The 22,943-nt window shown below is 38.8% G+C and overlaps 1 protein-coding gene across 5 annotated transcripts; it reads right to left on the bottom strand.

The window, feature by feature from the left end:
- Window positions 1-4,109: 4,109 nt before the first annotated feature.
- On the bottom strand, window positions 4,110-7,506 carry LOC115796310 (uncharacterized). Of its 5 annotated transcripts, none has more exons than XM_030752647.1 (7): window positions 7,473-7,506; window positions 6,305-6,398; window positions 5,874-6,183; window positions 5,479-5,537; window positions 5,138-5,271; window positions 4,817-4,953; window positions 4,110-4,565 (listed from the first exon to the last, which is right to left on the bottom strand). In XM_030752647.1, exons 2-7 carry the CDS (start codon window positions 6,310-6,312, stop codon window positions 4,194-4,196), a joined length of 1,020 nt encoding a protein of 339 aa, XP_030608507.1. In that variant the 5' UTR covers window positions 6,313-6,398; window positions 7,473-7,506; the 3' UTR covers window positions 4,110-4,193. The 5 variants fall into 5 exon arrangements, with proteins under 5 accessions (XP_030608507.1, XP_030608510.1, XP_030608508.1 ...); XM_030752650.1 differs by lacking the exon at window positions 7,473-7,506 and adding an exon at window positions 6,522-6,566 and having other exon boundaries at window positions 5,874-6,206; XM_030752648.1 differs by lacking the exon at window positions 7,473-7,506 and having other exon boundaries at window positions 4,826-4,953; window positions 6,305-6,530.
- Between the last annotated feature and the right edge of the window lie 15,437 nt (window positions 7,507-22,943).

The following is a 22,943-nucleotide window of genomic DNA, read 5'->3' on the forward strand; positions in this document are numbered from 1 at the left end:
CTCCATTCTTCATTCAGCCTTTAAGTGTATGATAATGAGTAGCAATCAGGGAAAGATACTTGTGTTTTGCTCAGTTAAGAGTAAGGGCAAAAATGGGCATTGTACACCTACATACCGCAAATGATGGTGTCATTTAAGAAAAGTATTTATATGAAAAAAATAATGACAGTCTGTTATACAGGAAATTCTTGTTGTTTTGAGCAGCAGGTAACTGAAAGTTTAGGATTTTATGTGGCTTTTGTGCACATATGCAGTAATCCAGCTGTATGGAATAAAAGCCCTAAAATACGGAACTCTCCGAGGTAGTGATACCTTTGTATTCATCACAGATACGGACAATATCCTGAAGAATGCGCACCGCATCTTTGACAGATACAGTTTTGAGAAATCTCTGTAAACGAACAAGAGATTTCTCCATTTACTCTATTTACCCATCTGTTGAAGATATGTGTAATATCTCAATATTTAATTAAATCTAAATAGCTGATTCAGAGAACTGGAAAGGGACAGAGAACACAGCCCATATAATCAGTATAAAGCAAATAATCCTGAATTTACCGTAAATAAACTTAAAAACCACCAAAGACCACCGTTACTGCAAACATCCACATTTAACTGACATGTTTGACATACTGAGCTACTTTCTGCTGTTTACTTGAAGGGCTACCATCCTCAGCCAGAATAACCATACAATCCATATCATCAGAGACACAGACTGAAAGGTGTGGACATCAAGTTGTGGACTGGTAGACAAAGTCATCTTCTAAGACAATTATCATCTAGCTGCCTGGAAAGAATAGCTAAGAAGAAAGCAAGAGAAGTTATATAAACATCTACCATTTGTTGGTTCTTTACAGTCCAACTATAACCAAGTCTTACTAAACATTTCATGAATAACACATAAAGATTTGATAATCCACAAAGAACAAAAGTACCATTGTCAAATCTGATAGTAAACATGCCAGTGCCGAACAGCAAAGACATCTGCATCCACCTCAGCTCCTGTCCACTCACAAATCCCAAAGCCTTTGCTGACAAGTGGGACTGAGAACTTCATGAAAGTTTAGCAGGAAAGAAAAAAAAAAGCCACAAGAATGGAGTCATTTCTTCAAGTGTTAAAAATTAACAACCACCCAGAGTAGGTTACCCACTTCAGTCTATCAACATAAAGCAAAAAACTGTCCCTAGATACGAACGCTGTCCATAATTCCAACCTTTTTCCACTGGAGCTTCAGCAGTAATCAGCAGCAAATATTAAAAGCTTTGATGGACAGTGGGAAGAACATGCCTCTGATTTTATAAACATGAGCTACTTGACCATAAACACAAAAGACAACACCTGTGCTGTGAATTCAGCTTCCACAGTTAAGTGACAGAGTGTCTCTATTATTACTTACACTGCAGAAAGCATCGGTCCAAGTGCTGCAGCGTACTGCTCTCTGTCTTTAAACAGACAGGTGGTTGGGGGCACAAGCACAAAAAATGCAGCGAGCAGATCAGAAGGCTACTGTCAATGGATTTTTCCTTATGCACTTTTGCAGAAAAAAAGTTGTTCAAGGGTTTGAAAAGTCACTTACTCTAGAGGGAAAATTGTTAAGAGAAATGTTAGACATCAAAGCTGACTTGGTTGTCATATTAAAAAAAAAAAAATCACAAAAAACACTAAATGAAGGCTAACATTCAGCTACACTGACCAAGTCAGCCCTTGATTGTTGTGACCTGCAGAAATGCTAACGAGAGCACCGCTGAGCAGGTGCCAACTCTCGGCTGTTTTGGATCGGTAACGGGGAGGGGTGGGGTAATGGGGGTCATAGTGCTGTTATCGCAAAGTCAGTGAACAACTGTGTGACGTTTGATGGGTTTAGCATGAACAGTATGCATCTATGGCACATGTGTCAAACTCGAGGCCCGCGGGCAAGGTCCAGCCCGCAATATAATTATATTCAGCCCATGAGATAATTTCATATGACTATTATTAAAGGCCCGCCAGTAAATAGTGCTCCCACCACTTATACTACAAATCCCACTATGCACTGCAACAGCTGCCATGCAGGCCAAGACCTGTAAACTAACCTGTTTTCCAATGACACATTAATCAGTGATCAGCAGATAAAAATATCGGTCCACACTTTTTATAGTGACATTTAAACTAGTCTGACCCCCACAAAATGGCCAAACTAAAAGTGGAAAATGGATTTTCTAAACTTGGGAGGCAGAGGACCTGATTGCTTATATCGGGGGTAAACCTGTGTGTCTCTTTTCCCCACCTGTGACGTGTGGAGAAAAGAGCGGATTAGTTCAATGGATGCGGGAGAAGATGTAGAGGGAGACCTGCACAGGTGAGCTGACAGTGCATCACTGCATCACACACCAGGAAACTGTGCAGCAAAGTCCTGAAGACAGAATGTATCATAAACACTGTAACACTGACAGTAACCTTTATGAGAGGCAAAGGTTAAAATCACCGGCAGTTTCAGTCCTTTCTGAATGAAATACCTTCTGAATTTGGTGACATGTCTCATCACACAGGTGCGATGAGCTGCCTGAGGAAATCTGTCAGTTCATGAAAAGTAAAGGAAAAGGCTCAGCAGTGCTCTGAGATGAAAGGTGGCTGTGTGAGTCGGCCTTTCTCTGCGACATAATGAAGCATCTCAGTGCCTTAAACCTGCAGTTTCAGGGATATGACCTCGTGATTACACACAGATATGACGCAGTGAGAGCTTCTCAAGTCAAGTTACACCTGCGAGAGGCGTAAATGCAAAAAGGGAATTTATGCCACTTTCCATGTTGCCAAAAAAAAAAAAATCAGACCAGGTCTCCACCGCTGTGTGCTGAGAAACTGGACACACTGCTCAATTTACACAGCGTTTTTCCGAGTTTGAAGCATAGAAATTCACATCACAGTTTTTACCTGAAAAAAATTGCAAATTTTTATCAGCTTGAAATATTTCTGTTTTCCCCCTTTTGTTATTTTTGAAAAAAAATATAATTTCAATATTTTATTTAATGTTTTCAGGAAAAAGTTGCTGTATTGTGGCCATTCAAATTCATATTGCTGATTAAAATATTTTCAGTTTTAGACTTCAATAAAGGTTAATGCTGTTCAGTCTGCGACTTAGACTGTGTTTTCTATCCTGTGATTGAGTTTGACACCCCTGATCTATGGTGTGAATTTAAAGATCCTAGGTGAGACAAGATTTTCAGAAAACCTGACCTCTGACCTTTAGCATGAGGCCAAGGTTGCTGAGATTAGAACTCATCTGAAATTTTTAGTAGATGCATCTCTGGTGTGAATTTAAACATTCTCGCTCACATTATTCTCGAGTTATGGCCAACATTAAAGTTTTTGTGGAACAGAGGATAGCTTTACTTTTTCTTCGAAAAATGTAGCTTGCTAGAAACAAAAGCCATTAACTGACATATCCCCCCTACACAGTAAAATGGGCAGTGTTAATGCAACACTAAAAGAGTCAATTTTAACACTGAGCCAGTGAACATATGGTCCCGCCCTGTACAGTGTTAAAATTACACTGAGCTCAGTGTTACATTTTCAGAGTTGATTTTACTCTGATTAGAGTTAAATTTAGCTATAGAGTAAAATTTAATCAGCACTCACATTGTTAATATACTTTTACTCTATGACATAAATAACACTCACAGTGTTATTTAAATATGACACTGCTACTTTAAGTGTTATTCTAAATCAACTCCTACAATTTTTTCTTAACAAGTGTAAGATCTATTTAACTGTTAATTAAATTTAACTCTAAACAGTGTTAATGTGTAACCAATTCAGTCAGTGTCAAAAAAATTTACACAATTATATACTGTTTTTATAAACCTATTGTTAATATTTCTTACGACATACAGCCAAAGATATTTGTAGCACAAAAAGAACCCATCTTCCTTGTCTTATTAATTTATTAAGTTCAGTACAAAAATAAAATGCACTTAAAGGCTTCTCTGCATTTTCAGTTTGATTAGAAAGAAAAAACTTTTCTAAGACAATGTGAATTTACTGGAACATCTTTATCCATTTATCTAAGAAATACATATTTTTTGAAGAACTTGACATTAGTGCCAATTTTTAACAAACGACAAATATCAATTGGTCAGTGACAAAGTTAAAAGCACCCATTTTCTTAAGGTCACATAAAATTTTACACAAAAGCTTTTCAAATTAGATCTTTAGATTACCAGTGACCAATTAGGAATATGTTGTTGCCGATGAAATTCTGTAGCCCCAGTTGAAAGTAATTTTGTGTTTGACATGGAGAGAGAGAGTGTTCACTACAAAGTTCTGAAGCAATTTCAGCACCTTCCTTTAACTCTCCAAGTTCCAAGACGTACATGTTGTGGAGCATTTGATTATAAACAGTTCCAAATACGAAGTAAAAAATTTCATCAAAAGCTCCAAGTGAGCTGGCTGACTTGCATGGTACGACCTGCTTGTCCAGAACAATGAAGAACTCATGAATGGTGCTCCTCTTTGTCCCAACAGCAAGTGGGTAGGGCTGCGTAGTGGAGTTCATGGCATCAGCATGTTCCTGGACACTTGTTCCACTCTAAGTATGAAAAAAAGGAAAAATAAGTGGGATTTAAAATTTCTGTCAAAAACTGCCAGAAGCTTTCCCTGTCAAAGTTCAAATCAACACCTAACCAACACTCTCTGCCCCAAATAGAAGAATACATAGCAATAAAAGGAATGAAATTGGTTCCATATAATTTTAAAACAGAATCCATTTCATATATGAAAAGAATCATAGCAAAAGAGGAGAAAGGGAACAGGTAATAGTTGTTGCAAAAATTAACATACATTACAAACCTTCTGGAAGACCACATGGTGCTCCTCATCCTGGGATGGAGAAACCTTCCCACGTCTTTTGTAACCCTGACAGGAAGGAGGAATCAGGTGGAACAGGAGAATGATGGAAGCAAGATCACTGTCCCAGCCTGTGAGAACAGAAATAACACAGAACATGAAAATAAAGAAAAAAAATTAGAAGGCTATTCCTTTAAAGCCGAAACATAAAGAAATCCAATAGAAAATTCAATTGAATAAAAAATTCTTTACAATTCCTCCAGCTACTATTAATACTTTAAAGAGAAAGGTTTAAGTCCTACAGAATAAAACTACCAGAGGTAAGGGTCTCATCCAGTTCCTCCTCACTTGAAGCTCCTTCAGCACAGTAGATCACTTCTTCAAGGTCGGTTGAGGTAGGGAGAGTCTTGCTCTGCTGGATCACTTTATGCTTGAAAACAGTCGGCCACCTAAAGTAAAAGGCATTCTATTAATTGAGCACAGAAAATAAGACAAGAAGTACAACACTCATCAAAAATAATAAAAAACACATTGAAAATAATCACTGCAAACCATACACTACCATGTTGAAAAATTATGTAAAATAAAAACAAATGTATTCCAATATAAAACGAATGTTTGCAGTTTATGGGGGAAAAAAAAACGTTGGCACTAACCTCTCCAAAAACCTGGTAGCTACATCTTCTCCAAATTCCAGAATGAAGTCTTGCTCAATCTAAACATATGGAAAAAGAGCTTATTGCAATATAACACAAAGCCAATTCATCTCCAGGCCTTTATTTCAGGGGCAGGTTTGTTTAAAGAGGTTATTAATTTAAAAAACAAAGATCTTACTGGATTGTGTGATCAACTCATGATCAGAAACTAACTTCTTTGATTTAATTTTTTTGACCAAACCTACTTAGGTAAAGCATCAAAGGTAAAGTGTGGAGTTTGCCCAAAATGAGATGTATAGCTATTTTAGAAGGTTTTCATTTTAGAGAACAAGTCAATTCACTTATGAACACACAATTGTACATCAACAGGCTATTTGTGTAAAATGCTGAATTACCAAGCCTCTGACATCTCTGAAGCGAGGAAATTCAGTCAAGACGCTGGATGATCTGTTTTCGTCCAGGACCATCTTGCAACGGTAATCAAACATCATCTTCATTTTGTTCCTGATGGCGGCCTCATCAGAAGAGTATTTCATGAAGGAATTAGCTTCCTTATATGGCTCTTCTCTTAGGGTCACCTCAGGGTTAAATGAAGCATCTCCTCTGGCTGTTGGTCCACACCCAGTCAGCTGACATGATGATCTTCTCCCCTCTGATAAGGTGCTCTTCCTCTGGATGGTTTTAAGCCTCCATGCTAAGTAGCCACTTTAACCATAATAGAAATCTTCCTTTAAAATAGGTTAACAGGCTATTTTATTAGAAAGGCAGTATTTGGGTCAAAAGATAAAGAATTTAAAACAACTTGGATATTGGATTTAATACTTACATATCCATTTTTGGAATAAGGATCACGCAGGTTTGGGAACTTTTCAATCATGCCTTGAGCATACATCTCTCTCACATGTTGTGGTGGTGCTGTCCTAAAGGAGCAAATTAAATTAGGGCTGCAACTTTAGTAATTAAGTATTCTATCGATAATTCCATTGATTACTGAAGTAATTGGATAAGAATTACAGTTCATCTGCATATTTTAACTTCCGTACAGCAGTTTTTCCCTGTGTGAAACAAACAGGGTGGATGAAGCAGCTACAAAGTGTCTTTTCTTCACTTGCTGATCAGGTGGTTGATGGAGGACTTCCAGCTGCTTCCCAGTAAACGTTTAATAGTGGGTGGTTCGGGGGGGGGGGGGGGGGGGGGGGGGGGGGGCTTCTTTTGGATGCTAGAAAAACGTCTCCTTTTGCTCCACCTGAGCTCACGTCTCAGTAAGGGCTCCGCCTCTTTAGGTGTGTATGAAGCAAGCAGCAATAATAGCAGCGATCTAGCCGGTGTGGAGTCCGCGGGGTGTGCTCCTGTCTGCTAAATGCTGTGACAGCAGAATTCTGAAAGTAAACCGATTTTCTCAGCCCAGTGCAAGGGCGTCTCAGCGCCTGGCGATCAACGACTAAAACACTGTTTTGACTCAAGAATTACTTTAAACAACCACAAACGTAGTTGATCATTTGATATTCATCTGAGGACGATTTCATGTTCGTTGATAGTAACAAGCATAACTTTAATAGAATACCATTAAAAAGTAGAAATAGCTGAGATTTAATTAACACCGACGATACATTTCATGCTGTTTCAGAGGAACCGCAGCTCCCGCAGAAGGAGTTTCCCCCGAGGCAAATTGAAAACATAACCCGGGGGAGCTCGAGGCAGGTGTCTGAAGTCAATTCCCAAAATCAGCCCTGAAGTATATTTTATAGGTTCCTATCAACGTTTGGAAGCGTAGTGACCCGTTAATGCAATTTTATGTCTAAAATGCCATCTTTATTTAATGCTAAATATAGGATAACATTTTGAAGGTTTAAGCTAGCTAACAACTCCTCAAACATCTGTCACGTGAAAAGCATATTTTTTTCTGTCTGAAGAACCATGTTATTTTAATATGCTGCTTTGAGTGTAACGACAGTGAAAATTCAGGAAAAAAATGAAAAATTGAGGAAACTTACCGAGACTTTTCCAGCAAGGCGGAGAAGTTGAAAATGGCGCAGATAAAATTCTCTTCGGTCTGGCACAAAGTGCAAGGGGGCGGAGCTTTTCAGAGTACTTTTTTACACTCAGTTTGGAGAATTTTCATTAACACTGCATTATAGTGTTTTAGTAACTCTAACCGAGTGCATTTCCTTTAACACTTGACAAGTTACACTGTAAAGAGTTATTTTTAAAAAACCTGTTTTAACTCTGAATATTTACACCAACACTGCAGAACATAAGGAGGCATTTTACACCCACTGGTGTTGAACTGACTCTTATAGAGTTTACATGTTCTGACACTGCTTATTTGACACTCAGGATTTTACTGTGTACCTTTTTAAAATGTTCTGTAGTGACTTATTTGAATTCAAGACTTCATGCAGGCTCAGATTCCCTGAGCTTGACATGTTTTTTTGTTTGTTGGTCAGCTCCATTTAACCATTTTTCAGAAGAAGAAACCTCCAGCAGAACAGGCCCCCAGCAGCCTTGGCCTATTGCAGTGTAACTAAGGGAGGGTTCAGAGTCACCCACAGAGTATAAACATTAGGTTTATATTCTGTGGGTTCACCCGATGCAGCTCTAACTAAAAGTGTGATGAAAAAGTAAAGTTTTTTTAATCTTAAAAATAGAGGGTGTCTGTCTCCTGAATTCAAGGGGGAAATGGGTCCACAGATGAGCAGCCTGAAGGCTGAAGGCTCTGCCTCCCATTCTACTTTTAAATACTCGAGGAACTACAAGTAAGCTTACAGTCTAAGAGCAAAGTGCTCTATTGGGGTAATATGGTGCTACTGTATGAGGTCTTTAAGATAAGATGGGGCCTGATTTTTCAAGACCTTGCATGTGAGGAGAAGGATTTTAAATTCAGTTCTGGATTTAACAGGGAGCCAATGAAGAGAAGCCAGTATGGGAGAAATATGCTCTCTTTCTAGTCCCTGTCAGTACTCTTGTTGTGGCGTTTTTAGATCAAGTGAAGTCCTAAAAGCTTTTCAGGGAGCTTTTAGGACACCCTGATACTGGCAAATCAGTATTGGAGATAAGTGAAAATGTTTCAGTATATACCCAGTTTCCTGAAAAATCTTTGATATTTTGCCAGAAATAGTGTTTAAAAGGGTTTAAAGTTATTCTGTATTTTTTTTGTAATATACTTCATTTGTTTGCCCCCTTTGCCAAAATTTCACTTTTTTATTACTTACCGTATTTTTCGGACTATACGTCGCTCCGGAGTATAGGTCGCACCAGCCAAAAAATGCATAATAAAGAAGAAAAAACATATATAGGTCGCACTGGACTATAAGTCGCACTTTTTTTTGGGGGGGGGGGGGGGGGGGGGGGGGTTGATAGAATCCGAGACCCAGAGCATAAATTCCATCTTGAACGGCAATTTAAAATAATAATGGATTAAAGAACAGGACGAACACGGTTACACCTACGTTATGCTAACGTAGCACATTCAGCTACATGACGCACAACGAACACGTGTTCGGTATTGTAACGTTGTAAACACACTTCCAAAGTCGGCGATATTCACAACAAAGGTCGTCTTTATTAACAGAAAAACGGCTGCTGTAGGCCACAGCCACGCCAACCACAAGTACAACAGCGGAACAGCAACACACACACAGGCAAGCTCTCGGTCTTTTTCTCTCTCTCCATGCTGCCTTCACGAACCTCCCGAACAGTCCGAAATCCCACAACATCAACACGCTCTCTAACTAAGAGAATCGCTACAGTATGTTAACGTAACATTAAGTTATTCAGATAACCATAGCATAAAGAACATACTAACAAGTTAACCAAACCATCAATCCATTGAATTCTTCATCCTCGGTGTCACTTCTAAACAATTCCGTACACTCTGTAGACGAAGCGCCGCTTCCTCTTCTGTGTCGCGTTAGTCAGACTCGTCGTCAGCTGCAGTTCCAATTATTCCAGCCTTTCTGAATCCCAACAGGATGGTTTGTCACTGAAGCCCATGTTTTCTTGATCCATCCAATGACTTCCAGGAAAGTTGGGTGGCGCATTCTCCCAGTTGCCGTTAAGCTGTGCTCTCCATCCATCATCCACTGCGCCCACAGGTTACGCAAGACTGCCTTAAAGCTGCAGTTCACGGAGATGTCAAGTGGCTGGAGTATTTTGGTTCATGTGTTATAAATGTCACATATACGTCGCTCCGGAGTATAGGTCGCACCCCCAGCCAAACTATGAAAAAAAGTGCGACTTATACTCCGGAAAATACGGTACATCCTTTTGTTAAGTTTATCATGAGGTTAACCTTTTTTCTACTGTCATCATACCTTGAACACCAGAAACCAGGCCCAGTCACCGTAGAAATGGTTGCATCCTAGAGAACCAGAGAGCCAAAAAGCCCCGTGTATGTACAATAATGGAGGTGCATAGTGCACAAAATCACCGGCACTCTTCTGATTCTCTGACATTAACATCAGCAAAAAAAATGGCACCAAGAGCTTCATGGCATAGCTTTCCATGGCTGAGGAAGTCCTGCAGGTGCAGTATTTTTGTCCATATAGACAGTGTATGCTCTCAAGCAGAAAAAGGTGCACATTTGCACATTTTGTTCCTATATTTTAAGAAGCAGTATCAGGACATAGCCTATGCCTGGCCAAATACAAAAACAAATTTGGTAAAATATTAATTCTACTCTTAGATTTTAAGGTTTTACTATATATACATATTTAAGTTAAATGAAAAGCATGTGATATATTTGGACAAGTTTCACTAAATCTGTCTTGTATAGTGGCAGCACAGCAATGCAGAGGTTACTGGTTCCCCTTAAAGCAAGCACATTCCTGGTTCAAACTTTACTGGGATCCTTCTTCTCCCTGTGCCTGGTATGTTTTTTGTAGGTGTTCTAGTTTCCTTACACAGTCCAAAGATGCATTTTAGATTATTCTAAGTTGCCATGCACATGTGAAATCAGCTTTGAGCGGTCAGTGAGACTAGAAACGCATTCTACAAATGCCAGCCCATTTCCTAGTGTATGTATGAGTAACACACTAGGTGTTTTGCATGTGTATTAAAAGTTAATTTTATATAGTATTATATACACAGTACACAGTTTTCTAGCTGGCTTTTGCAAGGTACAAACCACAAGGGTATAAACCCTCATAACATCAGCCAGGTTAACAGATGGCTTTTAATTCTGAGTTACCCGAAAAAATTTGGTGTACACAACCCAGAACTGATTTCAATCTAAACAAGACTGTAGTGTCTGATGTTGGAGTGTGCAGTCACTGTCAACACAGTTCCTTGATTGTAGACTGGGCTAAAAGGCTGGAAAGTGCACAGAAACAGGTTTGTACAATCATTCTTGGCCAGAGGTACTTGGGATAGCTGGAATCTCTCTACACCCTTGGATTGTGCACTCCAGCAGAGAAATGCACTCAACTGTGTCTTGACTTTTCCAGAAAGCTGCTTAAGCCCAACTTCACTGACTCGTTATCCACCCTCAGTGAGGAGCTCACAAGTTGACAGACATGGAACTCAGACGAAGTGACCATCTCAAGATTTCAAACTGAGATACCAGAGATCCCAAATTCCACATGTGCAGAGTTTAGAATTCAAATTTGCAATACAGCAGTGGTGAGACATGCCACAATAAATGCTCCTGATCTCTGCTTGTGCAATTCTAAAATAACTGCTAGTGTATGAACACGATGGTACTGACCCCGACATCGACATGATGCATCACCTTCTGGACATTCACTAGTGTAGGAGCAAGTCCTGATCCCCACTAACATTATCAGTTCTCTGTAGGAAAGCATTGCTGGTGCTGTCAATAATATTTCCACCATACAACCAGACACTCACACAGTTGTCTGTGGGGTTCTTGTCTCGGTTGTTGACTTCAAAAGTAAGTATACGATTTGGAATTGGAAACCTGCCCCCTGCCATCTATACCACAACAGCTTCTAATGGTGGCACAGAGGTAAATAGGTTTGACCCTCTCCCCATGGTTCTGTCCTACACTGCCACCTTGTTCCTATAGCCTGACTTCTCAGAGGCTTACCTTATCTCTATGCTCTTAGTCTGAATTCATCTCCCCCTACTTTTGATTCCTCATCTTATTTTTTTCCCCTTTAGTCCTTTGTGCATCGCTACTTTCTCCCCCTTCACACACTCATGAATTTCTTTCTTATCAAATCCCTCTCTGCCCTGCCACTCTCAACTCTCTATGTGACGTCTCAGCCTTTATTCTATATTTGTTCCTGTTTTCACTGGAGCTTCACAGTTCACTTTCTGCCATTAAGAATGAATGCTAACAAAAAGGCAAATGTAGATGAGATGATGCTGAGGATATTTTAAATTTTTTTTATAAGTAAATAAGGGAATAGGAGGTGGGCATCATGAACTGCGATCTACAGAGCCAGCTGCCAACTAATTCCTCGATGTGCTTGAGCAATGGAGCATTTGGCAAACTGACCGCCTTACAAACAGCAGTGAGTGTGAATGCTTGTGACCTTGTATTCCAATGCACATCATAAGAGGAGAGAGTGCTGAGCTTTGCTTGACGCGTCTCTGTCGGTGGTTGGTGGCTTGCCCTCTTTCAGATAGATAGAGGCAGAGCAGTAAAAGCAGCAAACTAATCCAGCAAAGCAGCAGAGGCACAGGAAACAAATTGTATTAGCTCAACACCACAGCAGACCCTCTCAGCATCGTTTAACGCTCCGTGGAGCATCCAGACCACAGCAGTCCCTGCTCTTCAGCCAATTACTCAAACATTGTACAAGTGTAAATGAGGTCTTAAATTGTGCTACATCACTGGAATATATATTTGAGATTGATTGTTGTGGTCAAGGTGATGTAACTGCTGTACGAAGGCTGTCACAACCATCAATTCTCAAGTCAAATTTAACCAAGAGCACTGTTTTGACAAAAACAAGCTTGCTCTCCATCACTGTTAAAATTTGAATGTTTGATGAAGCCAGTGCTTTTTAACCACTATCTTATAACAAGGGAGGAGGGGAGGATTTGAGGAGGTTTTACCCAATGTGAATATTTTAAATACCATATCCATCAAAAAAAATTGCTTTGGCCATTCACCTCAAAGCAGTAAGACATCAAATCGAGCTTGCAGGCACATGATTATCTCAAAGCCCTTAAGCTCAGCTTGTGGTAATCTTGCAAAAAAAATTGGTTTTGAAGACCTTATTTCTAAACAAATGAGTTAAGAGGCATGTTTGTTGCTGATTAAGAAAATTGCTGTTACACCTAGTTTTATAGTTTGTGATCAACTAAAGAATTCTGTGTAATTTAGAGTCATCAATCATTAAGGGCTAACAAACGGAAATTAGTCACTGCTTATAAATGTTTAATGGTCATATCAATAAATGATCATTAGGGTATAATATTACTTGGTGTGTGTGTGTGTGTGTGTGTTACTGTATTTCTCATGGAGATGGCACAGCATGGATTGGAATAAATCAGTTACAACACTGGCAGCTAAAACAGATGATTGATTAATTGCCTTTTTTTTAGTGGTATAGTAAAGTTTGTGTAGTGGCAGATGAAACATCCTCTTTGGCTGTTACAGCCACCTGATTTTCCGCACTCTTCTCTGCACTGCCAAGGGAAAATTACTGCTGGTAGATGGGGAAGATGTTTACCACAACACACAACTACATGTATAACAGAGAGGTTATTCCCATTTCCTTCTTTTTATTCCACGCTTTGCTTGTTACAAAATGCATAATATAATATTTCTAGTCACAGAGGGTATAAAATGTAAACTCTTAGGTGTTATTAGGTGTTTTCACAACACCATAGTTAAAGTACTGAATTGCAATGAGTCATGCAGCTCCTTTCCGTGCAAGAGACCAAGCTATTTATTGTGGGCTGGGTTTCTGCCACTGAAGGATAGATGTGCATATAGTTTGTGCATTGTTTAAGGGAGAGGGAATTTACATATAAATTGGGAAGTTGAGGTAAGTGAGAAGGGGAAAAAACGCAGACAAGGAGGGAGGCTCTGGAAATACAAGGTTGCTGTGTTGTGAGTGAAGCTGGCATTTGTGATTTGGGCGCATGTTCGCAGAAATGTTTTGGTGGTTCAAATAATCCATAATGCAGCTGCTGGGCTTTCTGGATTGCTTTCAAGGTTTCTTCATGCTTCTCCAGGGAGAGGAAAAGAATAAATCTTATGAAGACAATAGTTAACAACAAGCTTCTTGATCTGTTTTTAACCCAAACCCCTTGAGATTAAGCAGGCTGTTTTGAAACCAGACTTTGGGGCTATTAATCATCCTGCGATCCATGTATACATGACCCGCAAATTGTGCGTTATGGCTAACTCTGATTGTTTTGTCAGTCAAACTTACTCGTAAACCTTCCTGTTTCAGTCTGTATTCGCCAAAGCTGTTTTATTTATTTATTTTCCCAACCATCTTTACCAGTATTCTTCAAGCCCTGTAGACATGCCAGACATGAAGGTGTGATCTAATTTGCTATCAGACTGACTCTATAATGGGACTCTCCTGTGTTCACACATTTGAAGGTTTTGAAATAAGGTGAAATGAGGATAAATGTCATGCTGTCAACATAAATAAATTATTCTGTCAAACTGTTGACTCTGCTTTTTACCAAGTGTATGTATACAGCATCCCTTAGCTTTCAGCCAAGGAGTGAAATCATAAAGAGAAATGTCTTTTCAGTATGACAAGATAATGTATATTAAATGGATATGAAGACATTAAAATAACTTTCAGATTAATTTCTAACAAACCTGAAACGGTACTGGTAGCACAAACTAAAGGCAACAAGCCTTCAGTGCCGCTAGTGTTTGGGGGGGCAAACATGGTCCAATCAGCATTATTAATCCTAGTTATTATTGCATGTAGCAAGTAAGGTGCAATGGTGTCACATGTTATGGCCACATTTTTTATTATTAACTTGGTTTTTTAATACTGTGTGTGGGCGCCATTTAGTCTTAAATATATAAACAGTTTATCAACTTGATAAACAGGAAACTTTAAAGGTGAAATCAGTTACATTTATAGTAACAAAATATAGCAGTGCATCTCTTAGATATAACAAATTATGTGGCCTTGCCAGCACTGTAGATACTAAGATACTTCCACTGAGCAAACAGACTGAATTCTGGTTGTGAATTTCGGTGCTGCATTTCTTTGTGTTTGGAGTCCCGTAACCAGTTTACACAGTTTCAAAGTGGCCGATTTCAGTCGAAACATCAAAATGCAAAGAGAGAATGCCTGGCCACAACCCCGCTTAAAAGCATCAGTGCAGTTTGAGAGCCAAACAAATCAAAAGTGTCTCCTTATTAGTGACATATTAGCAGAAAATTGATTTTGCCTGAAATAAAAGGTCAGGATAAATGACTTGTGAGCCTGTAGCACAGCTATTTATTAGCCCTCTATCTACAATCTAACAAATTACTGCTCCTGTGCGTCTCAGAGGGCAGAACAAATAGGAAAGCTGGGAAGCTACTTCTGAAATGTCATACTATAATGTCAAATCATGGATTATATGTCATATTCTCAAAAATACCTTGTCTTTATAGTGTTGCTTTGCTGTTGTCTGATAAATTGGTTTCTTTGGCTATGAAGATTTGACTGTTTTTGTTGCTTCCCACTCACAATTATCCTCTCCCTGTGGGATGTTGGTACTTATCCAACAGGAGGTATGCGAGTTGGCACGCTCTTTTCATTATCATTTCTGCTTTAGCTGTAGTTAATAATTTAGTATGGGGGTGATTAGAAAAGCCTGAGCTGCTTTCACAGGTCAGATGCCAATACAATCAAAAGACAAAAATGTCAATGCTGCTACTCGCTCCTTCATAGCAGTTGGATTACCTTGATTGGCATGGGCAAAGGTATGAAAACATTATTTAAATTGTCTTGTGGAATTGGAAATGTCGCCTATCTTTAGCATGATGCAAAATTAAGGGTTCTCATGAGTGTCGAATTTCTTTAAGCCGTGAAGGCTAGAATCCTTATGCGTATGTTCCATACTATGCACCCTGCCCCTGTCTCTCTTTGGTAAGCAGCATAGTGATGGTAATGGGAGTAGCAGGAGGACGGAGCAAGAGCAAATGAGAGTGAGAGAGAGTTGTGTACGGGAGTGTTTTGCATGCTTTCACCTTTGATTTACCTATAATTACCATTGGATTTACCTTCAATGACTCAGTCACTAAGCCAATCTTTTAAATTGGATTTCTGCATAAAGTAGCTTTCCCTGCAGATTGGTATCCCTCACAGCTGCCTTATTACAATTTTATTCCCCCTCTTCACCCACCACCACCACCGCTGCTGCTGATAGATTAGCATATCGGAATAGCTATAAAGAAAAAAAAAATGTCAATGTTTTTGGGTGGCTGGTCTCAATTTGACCAATCTGATGTGGTCGTCATGGTAACACGCTCCCACCCCCTTCCACTTGTGGTGGGGCTACAGTGATGGGACTAGGCTGATGATGACTCCATCTCTCATCCAAATGATGGTGATGAGACATGGGGGCCCTCTGCCTCAGCACATAAACACAAGCAAGAGAAAGAAAGTTAAAGGACAGCAGAGGAGGAAGGCTTGAGAAGAGAAGAGCATCACAGCGTCAGGACAAACTCAGACAAGCTTTTGAGCTATTGTTCCAAAGCCCAGCATCACCACAGCAACAAACAAGCAATGAATTGGGTAATTACAGGAGCATTTACATTCACATTTGCCTGCTTTATTATCTTTCAGTGCTAAAGACAGAAATTGAATAATGCAGTTAGTCGGGTCTGGGAGTATATTTCATTCTGAGCAGTATGCTAAGTGATTGGCCTTAAGCTTTTTTCAGTCCTCACCCTGTGCCTGCGATGCCTCTACAGATGAAATCGTTCAAATTGTGATTTCTGTCACCTTCTAGGTTTCAGCAGTGATGTGTCTTGAAATCCAATTTACATTTAACCCAAGTACTCTATAGGTTTTAGAGCAAACAAACTTAGAATGTGTTTTACATGCAGATGTCCTCTTTCAGTAATTAAAGGTGAAGCAGGGGTTTCCCCAAGTATGGGGATTTTGCTCATGGACAATGTGTGAATCAAAGTGACAGAGTTTAGTAACTGATCTGTGATCTGTTTGGTGGAAAACAATTATCTTTAAACAGGCACTCCCTATTTACTTCTATGCAATAGCATAAAATGCGTAAAGAGAGCTATTGAATGTGCCAGCCTTTGTGTCAGCTCTAAATCCTCTGGCTGACAACAGTATTAACAGCAACAAATAATAGCAGCCTTGTCAGAAGAAGCTGTTGAAGTGTGAATGCAACATACAGCCCACAATGATGTCAACTTTTCAATATACTGGAGAAAAATACGGAACCCATGCGTCTCTAAACAAGTTATTTAAGCATTCACATAAGCTTTTTGTGCAGCTGTCCACATGCTGTTCTGCAGGACTTGCAGGCACGCTCGAAAAACGAGAAGGAATGAGGAGTGAAGGAGTGAGTGAAGGAATAGAAAGCCACATCTGGACGTGCCCTTCCCAAGAGGATTCTTCTCTCCTGCAGCTCTGTAACCTTTGACCTGGAAAGTCTAATTAGCCAGCTTTATACTTTCATGTAGAAAGTAGGAGAAATGCCTAGCCACGAATATGCAGATAAGGAATGCACCCTGGGCAGCTTTAACAGCTCTGGAGTCCAAGTCAAGGTCTTTTGCACAGTCACACAGTAAAGCCCATGCAGTCAGCAATTTTTCATCGCACACAGTGTGCACTGAATTTTCTATTAGGAGAAATTAAATTATTAGTTTTAGAAAAACATATTTAGTGCTTAAACTCCTCTTCATGGTTAAACCTACTGAGACTACAAGCATCTGTGCTTCAAGGCTCTAAAAGCATGTTTTGCTATTTATAATTCTGCTTAGCTAAAAATGGGCATTCTGCATAAATCCAGTGCTTTCATAAAGTGAGGACATTCGTCACTATACATGAAAGATGGTGTTAACTTTTGAAAAAGAAAACTAATATTATTGGCATGTATGTCACTTTCAGCTTTATAGTTATTGGCTTTTATAAAAAATGTTCTTTGGTTTTAATCATTTGTTTAAAAAACAGGTAACAAGGTCTCTGGCATACTATTGTATAAAATATGCATTGTTTATTATAAGGAAGAAGCAAGTATATAAACAGCTGTTCTGTCAGACACACTGTGCATTTATACTGGTTTCTATTGGGTAACTTATTGTCATATTTTCACACACCAATAAGAATTTATCTAAACTTGAATAGAAATTAAAATGTGATGATATTTGTGGGGCCGTTTGCTCACATTTTAGTCAAATCTCATCATGTCATGTCCTCTTTAAGCAGATTAGTGTAGCTAAGTGTTGGACTATTTTTCATGCAATTTAAATTTCAATTAAAAATGTTATATTTTTCATTAATGTCGAGAATTATTTTCTCTGCTCAAACTTAACTTACATATGTCTGTTTGGAATTTAAAAATGAGTCCATCTCAATTTTATAGCCCCTCCTTGACTGTTCAACAATTTTAGCTTGGACTCTGTGCCATATTTCTTACACTTATTCCCCCAACTGTGGAAGCAGCTGCCGTACGGCTAGTATAAATTGGACATGAATATAGCAAAAGTTTGTGCCTCTCTTACATAGCTAACCAATTCTTGACAGGGGACAGCGAGTAGATAATACCGTTGTTTGTTTTCAGTGGCAGTAAAACATATAGTCCCATAAATAACTGTGCTCAGGTGAATTAGGTGCTGGAACAATTAACTGCAGTATGGTGAGAGCTACAATATCCCTTTCCACACACACTAAAACTCCTCTACTCAAACTAGTGTGTATTATAGAAAAAGTGCACGCACAGTGAGTCTCTTACTAGTTGCCTTCTCTGTAGTGCTGCAGTACTACACTGAGTGGGAGCCAGCCAGTTATCCCAGTACCCCAGAATGCTACTTGTATAACCCAGCCATACGGTCACATTTCCTACAGCCTCTTAGATCTGTGCTGTTAGTGAGGGACTTTCACATTGCATCTCTTTCTTGTCTCTTCACATTTGTTGTCTCATATGGTTTATAATTATTTCACACGTCACAGTTTCACAACTTCCAAAAGTATATAAAGACCTTGCCCAGGTTTTTGCATGCAATGAAAGGCCCCCCATAGCGATGGTTATAAGATCATGATCAAAAATGGACAGAAATATTAAACGAGAGTGTGTGGGTATCTTTGGCAACAGAATATGAGGCAATAATGGCATGGCTGTGATTGACATTTCACTGTTGTATTTAATCATAATAATATGCTTTCAACTTAGGCATGGAAATGACTTCATGATCATATAATGACAGCTCAGTAGCTGTCAGAGTACTGTGTCGAGGATAACATCTTTATTGTTTTCCATCATTGTATGCTGACAGAGCCTTGACATACAATAAGAAAAGTTTCTTTATAGGGTGTGTTTGATGTATGATTAATGGTCATGGTTATTCAAATTTGTGGTTGCTTTTTGTGTTGCCCAGCACCTTAATCTTTTTTTGATACCACACATATTCAGTGTGCTCCTCATTTTCTATTTATTTAGTAGAAGAAAATACATCAAGATTCAGTCTGATGGTACAGAAACAAAACTTGAATTTTTTTTGAAGAACTAAACCTTTAAAGCAGTTTTATAAGTCCAGCAGATTAATTCAAGTGGCTGCTGTCTGATCAAGGCCTTTTCATACATATCAAAAAGCAGCTCTACATCCAATACAATGCTGTGGGTAGAAAGGCTCGATATTTGCATATTACCTTTGCTGACAGCCAATTACAGAGAGAGAGAGAGAGACACTATTTGTTGTTCCTTTTCACTCTGTGGTCTAGTTTTTGAAACCATCAGCCAAGGTGAGAATACATATTCATGACTGGACTATGTGCAGCCCATTAATAATGTGTAGGTGGACTCAGGATTATAAACAAGTGGTGCCATTAAAGAGCGTATGAATGCCCCCAACTCTCTTGCCAGTACCTGGACTTTTCCACTCAGTAATTACTGGGAGAGTTTGATTAGAATTCTGCAGAGAAATGAAAGACTTCTTTTGTGTGTAACAGAACACAGGCACCCATATGGATCTCGACTGTGTTCAAATAATAGTGAGGGGAAATTAAGCAGCCATGCATTTAAAGCAGTTTTCACTTTCCAAAAACTGCATGGTGTCACACCAGGGGATGCAATTTCTGCTGTTGTATCAGTTTGGAAAAAAAAAGATTTCATTCTGCAGCAAAAGTGATATAAAACTTTGAAAGGTATTTACAGAGTCACTCAATTACAAGTTTTTTCTTTGAAATATTTTCTTCCTTAACTCTGTCATTTATTCTTGTAGTTTAAAAAATTTTGTATAAAAAGCTTTTCGCTCTCTTCTTGACCCTCATGCATAGGGTCATTAACCTTAATACTTGAAGTCCCTTTTCAATTGACAAAAGTACATAAGGATAAAATATTGACAATACTAAGGACTATTGGCTCATTAAGGACCTAGCCTTGCTAATAAGCCAGAAAGACTTCAATGCAATATTAATGGTATAGGATTTCTCACAGCCACTATTTCCAGAGACCATTGAGTGAGGTTTCCTAATTATTGATGGGCCAAATTGCAAGAAAGACTTCATTACATCTCCTGCTGAATGAAGAATTCATGAAAGCTCACCGAGTGCACTGAATGCTAATGAAAAACTGTAATATAGATGATTTAATATGTGTATCATCTATTTGCATGCCATTTACTCCCACTAGCAGCTAAAGTATTAAGTGCGACTGTTCAACACTGTTTGTCTCTCAAAGTGAAATGTTCAAACTGTAATACATTACTGAGTCCCCTTTTTTTGTTTGTTGGTTTCTTTCATTTCGGATTATCAAGGCATTTTTTTATTGTTTTTGTTGTTTTTTCTTGACATAGGAAATGAAACATCGAGCAGGTCGAAATGTTCATTACTTGAAAATCCCATAACTGTATGACATGAGTTATGGCAGTGGTCATCTCTCCAAATAGCTGCATTGCATTTTAGAGCCGGGGCATTGAAGCTCGATATTCATTATGTGTTTAAGCATGTTTGTTTTAAGCAGTTGGTTGTTCTTAGCCTGCAAACTCCAGTTTTGGTTCACTCTCAGTGACGAAGTCTTAATAATTTATTGTGCACTCTCTGTCCAGCACAAAATAAAGTGATAGTTAGCAACTAGTTATTTAGCAACAGGAGCTCAGAGATTGACAAGAAAGTCAAGAAGTAAATATAAAATTAAAACCAAAGTCTAACATACACAAGTAGTACAGAGACAGAGAAGTAGCAAGTGTAAGACATCTTGGCAAGGGGCACAGAGAAGACTGGACTATTTATACACAGAGGGCTGATTAGGAATAATGCACACCTGGGGAAGTGAAAGCCAAATTAAGACAAAAGAGGAAATTAGCCATCATAATAAAACAGGAAACAAACTGTGGCTCTAACTGAAACAAGGAGACACTGAAACGAATGAACTAACTCAGGGGTTGGAGGCACAGAAGGAAGAGAAAGAAAAGTATGGTAGAAAATGCTGTGTGAACCTAACACATGAGACTTAAAAAAAAAAAAAAAACTATGCAAAGACCAAGAATTAACAACTATTTTTGAATAATAATTAATTTAAACAAACACAACTCCATGCAAATTAGACAGGAACCAGAACTTCAATAACTCAATAAGATAACAGTGAAAACATGAACTAAAACACAGGACCATAAAATCTCTTACTAGGAAAAACATGCGGCACAGACAGAAATCAGAGCCTCAACAATACCTCAAGAAGCTCACTTTAAAAGTAATAAAGAAATCAAAACAGAGTCCACTACTTAAGTCCAGAATATAATCACTAAACTGAGATTAGAATTCAAATACCACAAGAATAGTCAAGATAACTAGGATGACAATGAAACAGCAATCTACCTAACAGTAACCAAAAGCAACAGTGACAACAACAGCACTAGAACAACAGTGAGAATGAAGAGGAAATTCTTAAAAAAGAACTCAAATACTCCAAAACAACTCAAAGATTAAAACAGGAACCATGACAGCTCTGTAACTATAGTCAGACACACCCATTTATTAAAGCACACTAGTGGTATGATTATGTTACGTTCAGGACCTGCCTGCATTATGGGCACATTTACTAACATATATGTGCATTACAAAGCCTACAGGAATGTGCTCTATTATACCTGTTTTTCTTTGATGTCTACCACTCACATCATGGCTGTCCACTGTGAATTGTTTGCAATGTAGTACAGCCATTATCAACGGTTCCCAGTTAGACGCTCTCAAAGGAACTGTATTGTTTTGTTCTGTGGGAAAACATGTTTGTTTAGCCACTTTAATTAAAAAAAAACAAAAAAAAAACTTGTCAGTATTGCACAAACACTCTTGGAGAGCTCTCAGCAGTCAATTTAAAGTAAATTTCTCTCTGCACTTAATGATGACTTGTCAGAAGAATGTGGCAGGTGTTGACAGGACACCACAAGAAGAAAAACAAATGCTGGAAATGAGCTCAAATAAGAGGAAAATGAAAAGGGGGGGAAATTAGAAAAGAGAGTGAAATGATTAAGTCAGAGATTTCTCTCATGGTTAGTTGCCTTTAACTCGTGTCTTTCCACAAGCAAAAGGGAAACGTAACTCATTTTCCTCTTCTGTGTTTTAAGTGATATCAGAGAGATATTCTGTGATCACAGTGCACACTGTGTCAGATTTTCAAATCTGGCTGTCATGAAATTCTCAGGTATGAATATTATCACACTGACCTTAACATGCATAAGCTTCTTTGTTAAGAGAGAATCTTGTTATCTGCTTCTATGAATATCTACCTCCCCCATCTCTCGCATTCTTTTTCAGTTGTACCACACCTCATCTTATTTGTGGTGGCTATTGTTTCTGCTCACTGTTCCCATGTCACATTCTGAATTTCATATTTAGATGCAGTATTGTTCAAATGTCTTGAGCCAGCCATCATTTCTTAATGATTTGCAGGAAAATGGGAAAAAGGTGTAGTGATTTATTGAAACATCTGCAAGCATACATAAGGCAAAAGAGAGTTTGTACGACTGTAATGAGCTTGAAAGTCAATATTTGGTATAAAACTACTTTCGGCTGCTCCCTTGCCACAGTGGGTCACCACAGCAGGTAGCTCCACATGTTTGATTTGGCAGAGTTTTTTGCCAGATGCTGTTCTTGACACAACCCCAAAGGGCATTTGAGTCTCCGGGTGGTATAGCCACCTTTATTCTTCAACACAGCCTAAACTCTTCAAGGCAAGCTTTCTGGTCATTTCCCTCAAGTAGACTTCAGGAATAGTTCTCGAAGGTCATTCAAAAGCTCTTCTTTAGATGTTTGCTGTCTTTTGTACCATTCTCTTTCAAAATGATCCCACACTGCTTCAATAAGGTTGAGGTCCAGGCTCTGGGGAGGCCAATCAATGAC

This window comes from Archocentrus centrarchus, chromosome 17 (genome assembly GCF_007364275.1).
Source record: "Archocentrus centrarchus isolate MPI-CPG fArcCen1 chromosome 17, fArcCen1, whole genome shotgun sequence".
Taxonomy (NCBI): Eukaryota; Metazoa; Chordata; class Actinopteri; order Cichliformes; family Cichlidae; genus Archocentrus; species Archocentrus centrarchus.